Source organism: Hyalella azteca, unplaced genomic scaffold, assembly GCF_000764305.2.
Source record: "Hyalella azteca isolate HAZT.00-mixed unplaced genomic scaffold, Hazt_2.0.2 contig5287, whole genome shotgun sequence".
NCBI classification, from domain to species: Eukaryota; Metazoa; Arthropoda; class Malacostraca; order Amphipoda; family Hyalellidae; genus Hyalella; species Hyalella azteca.
Genome location: NW_025935481.1, coordinates 86,557 through 103,320, shown reverse-complemented (window position 1 = coordinate 103,320; position 16,764 = coordinate 86,557). Strand labels below are relative to the sequence as shown.

At 37.8% G+C, this 16,764-nt stretch overlaps 1 protein-coding gene across 1 annotated transcript in view; it reads left to right on the top strand.

Annotated features, from left to right (window-relative positions):
• LOC108664914 overlaps positions 1 to 15,397 on the top strand; it is a gene marked incomplete at its 5' end in the record, with an annotated part of 21,111 nt that extends 5,714 nt beyond the window's left edge. The window contains 6 exons of the mRNA XM_047880353.1: positions 967 to 1,152; positions 2,496 to 2,642; positions 5,161 to 5,256; positions 7,588 to 7,702; positions 8,049 to 8,173; positions 9,789 to 15,397. Of these exons, the coding sequence (XP_047736309.1) occupies positions 967 to 1,152; positions 2,496 to 2,642; positions 5,161 to 5,256; positions 7,588 to 7,702; positions 8,049 to 8,173; positions 9,789 to 12,734 (3,615 nt within the window). The remainder of the gene's footprint in view (positions 1 to 966; positions 1,153 to 2,495; positions 2,643 to 5,160; positions 5,257 to 7,587; positions 7,703 to 8,048; positions 8,174 to 9,788) is intronic.
• Positions 15,398 to 16,764: the final 1,367 nt, after the last annotated feature.

Sequence of the window (16,764 nt, the reverse complement as noted above, 5' to 3'; positions counted from 1 at the left end):
ACTGTCCTCACCACCATAAGTACCCAGGAGGTTACATGTACTGTCCTCACCCTGTCTCTTATACACATCTAGATGTGTATAAGAGACAGTCTTACAGCCTTAACAGCAAGTTTTCTTACAGCCTTAACAGCAAGTTTTCTTACAGCCTTAACAGCAAGTTTTCTTACAGCCTTAACAGCAAGTTTTCTTACAGCCTTAACAGCAAGTTTTCTTACAGCCTTAACAGCAAGTTTTCTCACAGCCTTAACAGCAAGTTTTCTTACAGCCTTAACAGCAAGTTTTCTTACAGCCTTAACAGCAAGTTTTCTCACAGCCTTAACAGCAATTTTCTTACAGCCTTAACACCAAGTTTTCTTACAGCCTTAACACCAAGTTTTCTTACAGCCTTAACACCAAGTTTTCTTACAGCCTCAACACCAAGTTTTCTCACAGCCTTAACACCAAGTTTTCTTACAGCCTTAACAGCAAGTTTTCTTACAGCCTTAACAGCAAGTTTTCTTAGAGCCTTCAGCAGGTTCTCTTACAGCCTCAACGGCAAGTTTTCTTACAGCCTTATCGCCGTTAATGGATATTTTATCGTAATTGGTTACAGCGGTCGATGGTCTAGTGATGGTCAAGGCGGCCTGGCCTTTGTCCAGCCCACCTCGAAATGATCACGGCATTGGAGTCTTGAAAAGACCACAGGCAATAAATCTCACGCCGCATCGGCCGGGCGGCCCGTGATCTGCTTATTTTGACTGAAATTGATTGAGCTTCTTTGATGTGAAAATATCCTGGAAGGCAATTAACGATAGCTAAGCTAGCTTGCTTCGGCTATGTAGAAATCTATAAGAAACTGAGAGCAATAATTTTTAAAATGGATAACTGTTTACGATGGTTTTGTATTTATCAATTAATTTAACTTCATGTTTCGAACACTAATTTTTAGCGTGAAAAAGTAACTAGATTTAGAAATGACGATGCCAGCATCTGCTCTTGCTCCTCGGCAATCAGTCAGACTCTAGGGCGAGAACGCACTACCTGTGGAGCACGCAGATCGCCGTCGAGCAGGAGGAGGTCGAGACCACGCGGGGCATCAACAAAGTTCTGCTCGAGAACATCCTTCCTGCTCACCTTGCCCATAAGTTCTTGGTCGCGTCCACCGAACAACAGGTGAGTGTTCGAAAACCATTACCATATTAATGAGCATTTATATTATTAATACATAACGCGCCTTTGAAACTGAAACCCTGATCAATTATGACTTTGTTTGTGATTACTGGTAAATTATCTTGCATAGGTAATGAAGTGCAGTCTCTATTAAATTGATTATCGAAAACGCTTACGCCAAACCACGAAGATTGGCAAAAACAATCTCTGTATTGCCTGCGCGTTCCTTCACTAAAATTAGAGCCTAATTTGATGCGGACCCTGGAAAATTTTGAGCCATCTTCACACTGGGTGTACGGAGTGCACTTAGAGGTTACATTACATGTACTGTCCTCTCCACCATAAGTGCCCTGGAGTTTACATGTACTGTCCTCGCCACCATAAGTGCCCTGGAGGTTACATGGACTGTCCTCTCCACCATAAGTGCCCTGGAGTTCACATGTACTGTCCTCTCCACCATAAGTGCCCTGGAGGTTACATGTACTATGTTCACCGGCATAAGTGCCCTGGAGTTTACATGTATTGTCCTCACCACCATAACTGCCAGGCATTATACCTGCCGCCTGATCCGTCGTCCATTTGACGGCGTCGGGCATTGATCCGGGTCGTGGCCGCGCATGTAATGCGCACCTGTTTGCTATCCCAGAAACACACGGCCTAGTATGACCCGAATCCTTGCCTCATATTTCGCTCTAACGTTGCAACTGGATTATGTGCGGCCAATAAACGTCTCATGGCTGGCCAACCATGATAGGTCTGTAATTTTCACTGGAGGAAAGCTTCTAGCAGCAAAAGACTCTTGACGTTCCAGATTTTCAGTAGGGAAAGATCACAGGCGTCGGGAAAGCTTTGACATCAATTTAATGTGGCGAGATCTTAAATTTTCTTGCTGCTCGTGAATATTATTAAATATTTATCGAAAGCGGGACCTCATGATGATCGTGAATTAAGTTTTACAGTTGAATTAAATGTGTCAAATTTTTTCTATTGAAACACTGCAGTGATCTAATCCTGAAATGCCGATAAAATCAATCATTAATTAGTCAGTTACTCCGACTACTGCAAATAAAACATTGAGGTCTCGGTAGGAAATTACAATTATTATAGTTAGTTAATAGTTATATAATTAAAATTATACAATTATTATTATACAATTACAATTATACAATTAATATTATTATACAATTACAATTATTCGCACATTAATTTTCGAAAGGCGCCAAAATGATTGTAATTTATTGTGAAATTAAATGATTTTAACATTATTCTGTACTTGGTAACACCCTGAGTCTAATGCGTCTATAATACTTTCTTAAACGCCACGCTCTTCGTACACTTGATTGCAGGGCCTGTACCACGAGAAGTACACAAGTGTGGGGGTAATGTTCGTCAGTATTCCAAATTACATTGAGTTTTACGACGAAACCGACGTAAACAAACAAGGCCTCGAGTGCTTACGACTCCTCAACGAGATCATCTGCGATTACGACAAGGTTAGTGCTTGTTAATTAATGATATTGTTAATAACTTACGATGTTTTGTGCAGTAATCCTAATGACGAACGTAAAACTAAGTATTTACTTCACTCACTGTCTGTAGCTTATGCTCGTGCCGTTACCTTGACTTATTAAGCGAGATGGGAAGAGAAAGAGTGGAGCAATTTGAAAGCAAATCAAGTCACTGCCAAACTTGGCAAAAGAACTTTGTCGTTTTGGAGTTTACGCTTTAAATGGAGTTCTCCGGATTGCTCAAAGAATACAAATTTCTCAGAACTTTTTAGAGTTCCACCGACTTCGTGAAAATACTTACTAACTGATGGACTGGAAAACATAATTTTTCATTTAAATTTCATCGCAAGCTGATTTCACCGTCTACAGTTAAATTTACTATCTTACTTCAAAGAATTGTCCAGCTTCGATTAATCAGTTGATATGGTTAATTGTTTACGTTGGTTATTAGTATTTCTGAATTGTGTGTGGTAATCAGCTTGTCATTGGCAGTCTTATTTTCATTAACTAAACTTTCTGACAATATATTTGAAGGGTACCTATTGTTCTCTGCAATCAATAATTACCCGCTACTCTGCTTAAATTCTAACCTTGTTCTAACAATTTCAAACTCTCGGGATGTTATTGTTAATAAAGGATGAAACATGAAACACTGAAAATACAGCATTCATAATATATTCTTATTTTCAGCAATAGTATGGCAGGATTTCTAATTGTTACGCTCAGTTCGTTGAGGCTGGCTTTTTTATATATCGAATGAGGCTGAAACATCGCTACTTGATCTTAATTCTAATAAGTTAGCAAAAAATGCCATTTTTCATTTTGCAAAACTTTGTTTTCAATTAATATCAATACGAAAAAATTTCATTGTTGTTTCAAATTGTGAGAAAAAAGATCATCACGGGTTTCCAGTAACCGTGATCGCACGTAATCGCGCTCAGTTCACGTTTCTTGCGAGGTTAACCTCCTCGTTAGTCCAGCTTCTCAGTTACGAACGTGGGAAAATTCCGGTCCTGTTTTGAACGAGCAGAGGAGAGTCTTCAATGAATATAAAGAGCTTAATTATGGGCTAATTTGACGCTAGTTGCCCGTGAAGAAGCCACTTTTTCATTCATCAAAGAACACTTTTACGCAAACCTTTTAAGCGTTCCTCGGTCTTAACGCCTGAAATTAGGAAGGCTGCTCATTGGGAATGTTTGTGTTCGGTCCCATGTCTTACCTGGCTGGTGTCTTGGTCTTTATAATTGCACTGAGAAAATGTTGTTGTCATCTGAGTCACTTTCGCAATCGAGTGATTTCTAGACTGCGAGTTTACAAAATCTGACGGAAAAAAGTTTTAAACGCTCGTAAACTCTACACTATTTCTCGCTTATCAACTGACCGTTTCTCTCCTGGAGATTAGAAAATTTGTTAGAATTTTATTTTATAAGCATAGCTATCCTCAATCTTCATTCCTCACATAATTGATGAAAAATTTTCATGATCCTAAATTTGATTAATTCAATCAACAATAAAGTTCACCAGTATTTATATCGTTAGTTTGCTTGAACGTCAATTAAACAAAAAAGTAAAAATAAATTTACGTGGCATTTTCTTTGCTTTTACATCCTTGGTTGAAATTCAACTGTTATTCAAATCTTTGTATTTCATTTTCACCAATCTTTTCAACCTTTAGACTGCTTGTTCATAAAAATCTCGTTAAAATGTAATGATTTATTAGCACAAGTTCCGTTCAAGATACCAGCACATATGATTAACGGTATAGTGAGATGGTGTGTTTGAACCATTCGTACAAGCAAGTAGATCGTAGAAATCTACCGCGTACATTCGTAATAGATCTCAAGGTTCCTCCGTACCGTAATATATCCGTAGGATCCGTAATAGTCTCAAAGTTCCTCCGTAAGGGCAGAAAGAAAGCTTACAGGGCGAGGCTCGTATATACCCCTCAGTATATGGCACTTGTTCCCTACTATTTTTGTTCTTCTTTGTCTCGTCGTTGTCGAATATATCGTCCCTTGCCTTGTTTCCTCGATCTGATGATCGTTTTGGTCGCTCAACGTCCGTCGTATATAAAACATTTGGGCCGATATTGGAAGGTCGCTTTTGTCGCGACTATAAAAAATGATCGACACCGCGTCCAAGTCTGCCACATTATGGGGAAATGTGAGTCTCTGTGCTTCTGTAGATATTTTAGAAATGCATTGATTCAGGTGTCGTATTTCCGTTTTACGTGTTTCACAGAGATAGATTCTTATTCATCACAAGGCTCTTGATAACTGGGCATTAAATTGTATTTATAAACCCAAATTCCGCGTGACATTGATTGACTAGAAAACACTAAATAAACTGTTTTACGTTCAGATATTAAAATTTATTATTTTAAACTAAAAATATTGCATTCAAATTTTCTTTTTGTATGTTAAATTATTTCAATCTAAAGTAAAATATCCTATTTTTTCGGAAGTAGTTCATGGAAGAGTTAAGGTTGTGGTGATGTGTGCAGTTGCTGCTGAAGCCGAAGTTCAGCGTCGTCGAGAAGATCAAGACGATCGGTAGCACATACATGGTGGCGGCAGGACTACAGCCCGGCAAAGAGGAGGTATATTGAATATTTTTGAATAATCTTTAAAGCTTCCTATTTCGAATAAATTTAAATGGCATAATACCTTGCATAAAAGGAAGCTAATTTAAGAGTAATGAACGAAAACCGAGAATATTTCTTGATATACTTTTATTAATACACGAATTTTCGAAATTCGCATGTAATTGCAGTGTCATTGCAGAATATCGATAATATTCAGTGCTTTAATTATTAATATTTTGTGTACTAACTTGGCTTAGCTAACACATTTTTTCTATACTACTAGCAAAATCTTATATGAGTGGCTGGAATCACTTCGTTTTTAAACTCGTTACTGAAGATTTATAACTTGATAAATAACAATTCATGAAGGAGTTTCGAAAGTGATTTCCTAGAAATGCAAAACATTTACTGTTGTTCTTTTTCATGGTTACAGAATTCAAATCTTTTCTGCTTTAATTATTACAATATTTAAAAAAATAACCAAACATAATTAACATATCAATCGGTTTTAACCAAATTGCTAATCAAAATCATTAATACTTTTCTCCTAAGAAGAAATGATAGTACTGGTAAATTCGATTGTAAATAATATTCTCAATTTCGGTCTATTGCTGTCAAAATTTCCAGGCGCCGACAGAATATAATTGTTGTGCGATCCTGTGAGTTCACGCTAGACCGAGCCTCGCACAATTCTTCCATCTATTGACAAACGCTTCCCCCAAATTGCAATTCTACAACTCCGCTTCAGAATTGTTGCCCACATTTAGACTGCGTAGCCTGATATCTGAGCGGCTAACAGTACAGATTGGTTAACAGCTGCATCCCGATTTGCTAGGGTTTGAGCCTAGACAAATTTCGAGAGCAATATTGTATGCAGGCTCAATATTTTTCGTTTTATCTGGCCAGTGCTTAGGATAGACCTTGAATTGAGAATTGTATAATAGATAATACGCCTTTATTTTCTGAATTTGTCTGAATTTGTCTGAAAATTAGTTTTTTATAAATTATTTTACAAATTGATTTATAAAAAAAAAACATCTTAGTGTCATGGGCGGGCGAAAACCACGTCTGCTTTATTGTTACTGCCAACGAACATGAATGTCATCAACTTGGTTGGATTCAATAAAGAATCAGTCTTTAAATTAATTTATAAAAAACTTAGCAAACAAGCATAAATTTTCAGTATTGTTTATTCATCTGTAAAAATAGGTATGAAAAGAATAGATTTTGTAAAATAATTCAGTTTTCTTTTGAATTTAGCCCAGCGCTCAGCTGCTTAGTTAATTAAATCTTTCAAGCTTAATGTGCAAAGCTGTATATATATATATATATATTTGAAAATAATCCATGAGGTTGCATTTTCAATAATAATTTCCTCCCATTCATGCTTCTCGACAAATGAAAAGGATGCCGGTGCAGTAAGTATAAATAATTACTTCTGTTGTCATTTTAATTAGAATAATTGACTAATAATCTATATCAAGTGCCAGATATTATTTAAAATTCATATCCTTTGGTCTTTTGATTACCATAATGAATAAACCATTGCTAATAATAATTAAGCTAAATCATTGTTAAGCAAAATTAATAATGTTGAAAAATAATCATTTTCGTTCACGATTTTGCGCTGAATTCTTTTTAACAAAGGAACAAACTTTTCTGGTTAACATCTCGTTGCTTGTGCCTTAAAACATATTAACTTTCTGAAAGAAATTTAATTTATTTGATAACCCATTGCCCTGAATTTTAACTCACTTTTTCTTGTTCTGGGTTTCCTTTGGCCCTCTGCATTTCACGCTTTACCCTGAACCTATCATTCCTCTGTCCAATATTCGCCCCACTGCACTTGACGCCTACCTTGACCCTGTTATTCCTCTGTCCAATATTCGCCCCACTGCACTTGACGCCTACTCTGACCCTGTCATTCCTCTGTCCAATATTCGCCCCACTGCACTTGACGCCTACCCTGACCCTGTCATTCATCTGTCCAATATTCGCCCCAATGCACTTGACGCCTACCCTGACCCTGTTATTCATTGCCCAATATTCGCCCCACTGCACTTCACGCTTTAACTTTTCCTCTGCTGCACATGGCAGAAGTGTTGAGCTCAAAACTTTGTCCACGCTGCTTAACTTGAACTTTGCAAGTGTTAACTCCATGACTTGGTAGTATTTATTAGAAAATGTCATTTGATTTTCCAGAATATTTTCTACATCTCGTGCATAAGAACCGACACCCTTATTGTCTTTTAACCATCTTCCAGTTAAACAAAAAAATGAAACTGTATATTTCGTTCACCGGAAAACAATCAGATCTTTCAATTTGTTGCTTTACATTTTTTTAAGGTACGGGACCGCACTGAGCAGAACGTTGTGACGCTAGTAGAGTTTGCCCTGGCTCTCGCTTCCGTCCTGGACTCCATCAACAAAGAAAGCTTCCAGAACTTCCGCCTCCGAGTTGGTTAGTGAAATTGTGCGGCATCTCGCTGACATGTCTGGCCGTGACATTCTCCACTCAAACTTCCCTGAAATTTTCCAGTGATTGCGTTAGGTAAGTCTCAAACTTGATTCGAGTTATTGAGTCTAAAAGCTCAACGAAAGTGGGAGCCGAAAGAGCTTTTCAGCAAGTGAGGGTTTTGAGAACGGCGATTTGCTACTTAGTTGCATGACGATGCTTTATGGAACACTTGCGAGGAGTGGCTCTTCGTCCATTGTGCGCATAGCAAACCTTTATTTCCTAACAATATCACACATTAATTTCTTTACGAAACAGCATTAATATGTTCCTAAGACCTCTTCCCACGCAGGCATTGCTCACGGACCTGTGATCGCGGGCGTGGTGGGCGCTCAGAAGCCCCAGTACGACATTTGGGGCAACACCGTCAACGTCGCCAGCAGGATGGACTCTTCTGGCCTCCTCGGCAGGATACAGGTTACTTGATAAATTAATTAATAGAATAGAAGAATCGACACTGAATAAATAGGCCCATGGCCTGTTGCCGATTCTTGAATTTTTCGTGACTTGATTCACAAGGCCTTGACTTGATTCAACCCGATCTTTCCATAACTGACGACTGATTGAGATAGCTGCTGGACTTATTGCCTGGTGTTAGCTTCATAACTTATCTTTAGATTCAGTCTAGTAAGCTGATGCCTCAATGCTTATTATTGTACAAAACCTGTGAAAAAGGTTGTGGGAATACCATGAACTAAAAATTGAAATATGCTACAATGTTTTCTAAAACCATCCAACAAATCGCTACCACGTCGAAAACTAAACTGCAAATTCAACAAGAATGAGAAGACAAACACGAGTTACTATGTTGCATAATTACTAAAAATAAGACACTCTCATCTGCTTTAGTCTTAATTTTATTTGTCGCTTGTTTTCATTCCATTATCATAGAAAGAATTTTCACTTGAGCTTCATGTTGCCTATGCGAGGCTCATCTTACTCATACATTTAAAGAAGACTCAACGCGGATTCAATTTAACTTCTGAAAACGAGTCTAGCTCTTAAGAAAATAATCAAACAAAGTGGAAAACTTCAAAGGGTATAAATGGGTTCTTTTTAAGGAATTCTTCTCACTCACTCCGGCATACATAATTAAATTTCGAGTCCGTCTGTCAACATGGATAACAAAAAAATCGACAAAGATCAAAATTAGGGCTAATGAATATTTTCTTGTACATTACGTCAATTTATACGACTTTTATTTAATATTTATGTACACCAACTTTAGGGATAATTGTTGAAATTCAATTTTTTAGCCTATCTCACACACTCGAAAATGACTCGAAGCGCGGCGTTGTTCAAAGATTTGGCCAAGCTGATAAAGTTTCTGAGCAATTAAAGCAATTGACACTATTTGTTCCAATTATTTTATTAACGCTTTGTTCTTCACATGAATGTTTTATTTTTTCTATGTAGTTGATGAGTCGTGTGGTGATCTCCACAAATGACACCGACGCTTGTTAATCGTTTTCTAGGAAACCATTACTGAATGCAGTGAAATGATCCTTTGACGGTGAAATACGCAACGAAATAATGATATATCAAATAAAATCCGTTTAAAATATAATATAATGTTTTGGGTACTTCCAAATTCCTTTCTAATATTTTGCTTTTTTCACAGTCTCAGAAGTTTCCTTTAATAAAATCGTTCTGAAATAACTAATATACTCTTACAAATCGCTCTCCAGGAGACCAAGCACACAGAGAATTTTACTGTAAAAAAAACGCAATCATCACGGCGAAATGCAATGCCTAACATCAAACATCTTAAATGATACTACCATCATTAGCTCTCTGGAACTCACCTCCAGGGTTAGATAACTGAAAAGATAAAAATGAATAGAGATCACTTCATGGGAGCTCGAAAATTTAAAGCGACTAAATCGAGAACACAAAACATCATGCATGCAATTACACAAACTACATATAAATTAGGTGGGTTTATTCTGTGAAAGGGTTTAGGGTTTCATTAACGCCATATAAATAAACAACAACTCGGGTCAACTAAACCTAATTAACTTGTATATTCCAGGCGACTGAAGAAACAGCGCAGGTCTTGCTGAGCGCAGGCGTAGAATGTGCGTGCCGGGGACCAATTGCCGTCAAGGGTAAAGGTACCCTCACCACATACTTCGTGATCGCACCTCAAGACTCCAGTAGTTTGGTTGAATCAGGAGGCTTGAAGCGAATGGCTTCCTTCTATTCCTTTAAACCGGAGGACCATGGAGCGCTGATCAGAGGCACCGCTGATATCCCCAATATTGTGAATGACAAGTCTGTGTCATCTGCCAAAACGCTCATGGTTCCTTCCATACAAGAATCCGGAGATAATTTGAAGTCAGACTCATCCAAGTCTACTGGTAGGATTCCTGTTGCCAAATCCAGTATAACAAGTGCAACAATTGAGATGACTGATAATAAAGCTGATGGCAATGGATTGCAAAGTCTTCTCGGCGATACGTCAAATTTTGACGGAGTAGTTGCTGAACTTGAAACCCCAGCTGAGGAGGTCAACCATAGCATAACACATCTTCCGCTGGTGTCAGAGACAAGCGGAGAAACAAAAACTCAAGCTGAATTTACAGAAATAGAATTAATTGTTACAGAATCTGATTCTACATCAGCTTGCGGCATAATTGGCGGAAGAGAAAATCATGGGAGTGGCTTATTAAATATCGAATCACAACCAATTGAATTGACACAGGAGATAATACAGAATTCTGAACCAATAGAAAAACTTGTGTCAAGTATTGAAAATGATGAGGATTTCCGAACAGGAGTAACAGATACTTTAAATCCTGATGATGACATGAAAGAAAAAATACCCATGAATTGCAGGCACACCCACATAAATATTGAGGCTGACAATGAATCGATTCTGCTTCCAATTGGATCTAACTTGGATGTACGCTTACCCATGTTTCCGGAAAAATCCAACCCTCTGTCTCCAAATGCCAATCAGCATTCAATTGTGATTTTGAACAACATGTATTCGTGTCCTATCACATCCATCAACGTTGTGCCATCGAGTGCTGCTCCAAGTATTTCGATCATCAACATACATCCTATGTTGCCGGCTTCGACCAATAACACGGAAAAAATTACCCAACCACTTAAACATTCCGTCGTTTCGTTTATACCGAATAATACTCCACTGCACTCCGCTGAAAAAGAGAAAAAGTTGACAGGGAGCTCAGGCACCGAGTGTATTGCCGAATGTCTTCCTCCATCCCAGGAAATATCTACTAGAAGTAATAATTTACAAACCATGCTTCCAGATTGGACATCCCCCATATGTAATTGGAATTCAAAGACAAATTATCAAAGTGAAATCCCTTTGTTAGAAGATTCCTTAGTTGAATCCGATGTCAAGACTCCAGGACAACTCTCAACTAACCTGAGCGGTATGCCTTACAATGGTGTACCAGATAATTTTTTAAACTCTAATAACATTTCGTCGGTACCTGTGGCGCCAATCGAAGTGAATTTCAGTGGGGGCGTACGCAGCTCTAGCTTGCAACAAAACAAAGAAGACCGTTTGAAAGTCTGCAATAATAATCTTGAAGAAGATGTAAATGACAAGAGCGCACGTCTTACCCAAGGTACTCAAACTCACGATAGAAGACCCCAGCCGGAGTTTTTATCCTCCATTGCACGGCCAAAGAGATACCTTACGAAACAGGAGTCTCTTATTGTGAACAAAGTTGGAGCGTTAGATGATCATGTCGATTTTAAACTATTGCGTCACGCTTCCCTTGTGCCGTTTGGCTCTGAAGTGATAACGCAAATATTTGGGCATGGAAAATCTAATGAATATGATAACCCGTTCACAGAATCATGTCAAAACTTCAGTAATCTATCTATGATAAAAACCGATACGAACGTGCGATTGTCAAACGAGAAAGACGTTCTCGACGCAAGCCAAACTTCACTGCAGTCGGTAAACCAAAAACTAACCAACTCAACGAATGGCTTGGAATTGGCTTTTCGAAATCCGGTGCTTCCTTTCCATCTTCCATCCCCGCCAGCTGAATGTTCTACGTTCATAGCTTTGAATTCACCTGAATTTACTTTATCAACATTGCCATCACCTATTTTACCTCCAACTCCTACGCACAAACCTTTTGGTCCAGGAACCACGTGCTCGACTCCTTCGGATTCCCAGGAGCTCCCTGGCATGCCACCACTCATCGATTTGAATTGTTTCGATATTTCCGCACGTTACCCAGCAGAAATGGAAAGACTCCCTTTTGTTGGAATGGTGAATAAATATAAGCCGAAAAGATCAATGTCTGTTCGAGATGATAGACCATTCCCCTACCTTCAGCACTTCAGAGAAGAGAGACGGAAACCCAGATTAGAGCTTGGCTACCAGTTTAAAAGTAAAATCCGATCTCCTGAAGCTGTCGACAATGTCAAAAGACGAGGTCGCTCCATGAGTGTCCAAGAAGACTCGTTTGCGAGGCTGAAACTGCAACATCACCCCTTGTACCTCCAAAGTCAGGGAATTTCAATGAAGTTCGATGAGCATACCGGTAATAAAATGGCACTTTTTCCGCAGAGCGGTTCAACCGAAGAGGGTTCAGATGAATTTTTTTCGTCTGATTCGACTTTTGGAGCCCCAAGTGTAAACGACACTGTCCTGGAAAAACTGAATTTTGATTCGCAATTTTCACGTATGGTTACTCCCGCTGTCTACAACTCTTTCCATGAAAATTCAGCAGTTGCATGTCCACCGTTTTCTAACGAAGGTAAAGAAGAACACGATATTTTCAGCCCTCACCCACCGGGACTTCCTATACCGTGCCCGAGCCCTACGTTTTACCCAAAATTTAAGTGCGTTGAGAGTAAATCAACTGAGAGCTTGTATTCTGTTATAGGTTCGCTTACCAATGACGAAAATCAAATCTTAGATAGAAAGTTTTTAGTTTTGTCTTCGAAATCTCCTCAACGAAAACGTAACCAAGTATTTGTTTAAAATTGTTTTGGAAATCATCTCTGGAATCTGGACTAAATCGTTTTGCTTAAGGTTTCAGTTTATTATCAACAGTTTAGGAATTCCAAAATTTTCCATCGAGAATGTTGAATATTGGAATACATGATAATTGCAAAGTTCTGCTTGCAGGTGATGGTTATTTTCGCGTATTTGCAAATTTGACTTCTACCAGAAGCTTGCAAATACCAATGTTAATCAGGTGCTAACCTTTAAGTATCAAAACAATAGTATTACGTTATCTTGTAAATACTGTAGAGGGTTAGATCGTGTATCCGAATTTTCTATCTTTCTTGAGATGTATTTTTCTAAATGTTTCTCGTCTTCTCAGTCCATTCGCCAGTCGAGTTTCCGTAGCGAAATGGCACAAAACTTATAATGGCTTCAGGTTCGTAAAATCACGAATCTGATCTTACGCTTCTTCAGTTTTCTTCTTACTTTTAATAAGGAAGAGAACAGCTTTGTGCGCGAAGAGCAATTTTCTAATAGATAATACGTTAGTGATTGAAATTAAACATAAAAAAAAATCCCTTCATCGAGCAGTTGTGGGCTTACATATTCTACATAACTTCTACCTCTTTAAGTAGCTCTTCCATTTGCATAAGCGTCTATTTCTTCATATGAAAAACCTGGTTAAACCTCCCACTAGTTAGTCTGCTTCTCTGATAGAAGCATCACACGCATTCGAAACACATTAATTTAAAAGTTTGGGGCCAAATACTCCATAATGATTGCTACGCGCGAATCGATACGCCATCATCATTTAGGTTAAAATTTAAACTATTTAGTATCAGGCCCATGCATAAGTTCGTGGCCGTGCGTTCGCTATAGGCGTTAAACTTTTTTTTTCTGCTCGTAAAATAAATGTTTTTTAGCTGAAATCTAAATTAAATATGTAGCTACTGTTTTCATTTTCCGACCAAAGAAATCTTAATTTGTACTCAACTAATGCCTAAAATATTTGAGAAAATGCTTTCGCTTGAGTCATTATAAAATCACTCGTCTAGTCTTCCTTCTGGCCTCTTCATTTTTACAACATAAACTGCACTCGAGACATGCTTTTGTTGTATGGTTACGTACGATTATTGGCGTTGTAAATTGTTGTCAATTCTATTTTTATAGTTGTTTAACGAGGAGCATAGTATGGAAGATATCGATATAATGGAAAACCAATCGATTTACTGTCCTATATAAGGGTTTCTAATAATTTTAGGCACACAACATCACTATACAATGTGTTGCTCAAATGGGATGTATTGCTGATAGCTGATATCAATTATTTCATCATTTTATGTGCTGAAAACTGTGCAAAAAATAATTCCCAACACGGTGTGAAGATAATGTCAAATACTCATCGTAGCCATAACGTTCGTGTATTAATCTGAGACCTTCGTCATTATAGCTCAATCATAGCATAAGTATTTTAACTCACTGGAGTGTCATAGAAACGATTTTAGATGTCTTGATTTTGCCCACCTCTGTAAATGACGGCACACTTACAGTTTGTTTGTTCCTATAATTAAATGTGGAAGGAACATATAATGAATTATGTGTTGAATATTAATCATTAGTAACATGAAAAAGAAATATTAGCATATTCCAAGGCCAATTGAGACTGAATGCGTAGATTTTTTCAAATGACAAAGAACTGATCATCCAGCCGAATACTCCGAAGTACCAGGGCTCCTGAAATTATAGTTCATGCAAAATTGTTTTCATCTACAATAAAGACAGGACAAAATCAGTTGCTCTACAATCTGGGCTACTTATGCCAGATCATCACGAGTAGCTTACCTTTGGACTCGTCAGCCACATGGAAACATTCGATAACCGTCTGTTGATTAGTCAACTAAACTCGTGATTTTCCTATAGGTTTCGTAGGTAATTTGAGATCTTGGCCTCAGCACATCTCTTTGTTCATTCGGTGGTGAAATTCCTTATTTTTTTAATAAATTGACTGACTAATACTCCCGTTGGACTGTGGAAGCGCGCAACGGGATTTCATTGATATTTATTAAGATATTTGTGCTTGAGACAAGAAACGACATGTATTCTGAAGTTGTATTATGCAAAATAGTTATAGTTTTCTATTCATGTCTTGATGTCTGAATATATCAGAACTTGGTGTGTGTCTTTTGACATGTTGATGTTAGCGGACAATCGTGTTGGCTATAAGCTTGTCTTAAACACGAAGATCGCACAATAACACAATTTTATTACGAAAGTTAGTCCATAGTTTATCGTTTATTGGAATTGAATGTTGAAAGTTTAGAATGTCATGATGAGCACAACTATGTCGCAGATCAAGCTTTGCAATTTAAATTGGCTGGTTTCGAACTTGGAGGGTGACCGTCTTATAAATTTGCGATATTGAAAATAATTTTAACGATTTGTTAGCTTCCTTGCCTTAAATTGAACACATTACCTTCAATCACGTGTAGGATTGGTCGTGACTAGGTATCGTATTTATTCAAATTGTTGTTTCGTTTGCGGACAACTGTGTAGTGTTATGACCTGTATATCGACCAATATACAACTAAAGAGGGGACACCCCTCTTTAGTTGTATTAAGCAATCAAACAGGGGTGTCCCCTGTACAGGGTGTCCAAAAAAAAACGATACTCAACTTTGAATGGCTGTAACTCAAAAAGTAATAGAGTTAAAAATTTTTGAAAGGTCAGGATTTGTTCCCTATGTTTTTCTCCATCTCTCCACCAAAAATCAGACAGATTGATGTAGCCATAAGCGTTTGATAGAACTTTCAGTGACATGTGCTGAAATCGTGCTTGCGCAAAGTTTTAGTAAGATCATTTTGCATAATCATTACGTTGGCTTGATATGTTTTCTTTTCGCTGTTTTATTTTTTGTATCTTTGGTGAGACTAAAACATGGCAATCTTTGGTGAGAGGCAATTATGACAATCTTTGGTGAGACACAATCATGACAACCTTTGGTGAGAGACAATCATGACAATCTTTGGTGAGAGACAATTATGACAATCTTTTGTGAGACTCAATCATGGCAATCTTTGGTGAAAGGCAATCTTTGGTGATAGGCAATCTCTGGTTTTGAAATTCCCTCTCAACAAAGATTGCCATGATTGTCTCTCACCAAAGATTGTCATGTTTTTGTCTCACCAAAGATTGTCATGATTGTCTCTAACCAAAGATTGTCATGATTGCCCCTCACCGAAGATTGCCATGTTTTAGTCTCACCAAAGATACAAAAAATAAAACAGCGAAAAGAAAACATGTCAAGACAACGTAATGATTATGCAAAATGATCTTACTAAAACTTTGCGCAAGCACGATTTTAGCACTTCGAGATCCAGTGTCCGCTTACGGCGGTAAAGTCTGTTTCCTCACCAGAAATAAATCGCATTAATATATAGGTTTAATTTGAATGTCTGCTGGGTTTAGATGCATCAAAATAACCTTTAACGAAACCGAACCCTGTTTTTGAAAGGCAACAAACCGTACGCAGTTGCGGCTATCACCGGAGTTGAGATCCTCAGCGCAATTTTTGTACGTCTGTGTTTCTTTAGTGTGTATGAACTATGCTCGGTGTTGTGCGCTTTGAGATTTCCAATCAATGTTGTACTTTGGTGTCACGTGTCAATTTATTAATTTATGTGGTGTATTGACCATTTCTGCGTGTTAATATAGTAGGTAATTAGCCGGAACTTTATTACATGAAAGATAATTACAAGACTTACGTCTGTACTGATCTGATGATCATATCTATAGCGATCTCCACTCACAGCAGCTAAGTGAGCTAACTAAATTCTTTGTTACTGCACGAGAGCGTATGAGAAGCTACAGCTAGGTGAAATTATTTCAGTGCACTCAACGGCAATTTTTAATTTAGGCTAAATTTGAAATTCAAAAGGGTATATGAACGTATTAAACTTAAAATAAACATAATTTAATGGCGATCGACTAAATTCATCGAAAACCCTAATAATGTAAATTAATTAGTTACTGTAAATGAAGTATTGATGATGGATGGAAGTTTTA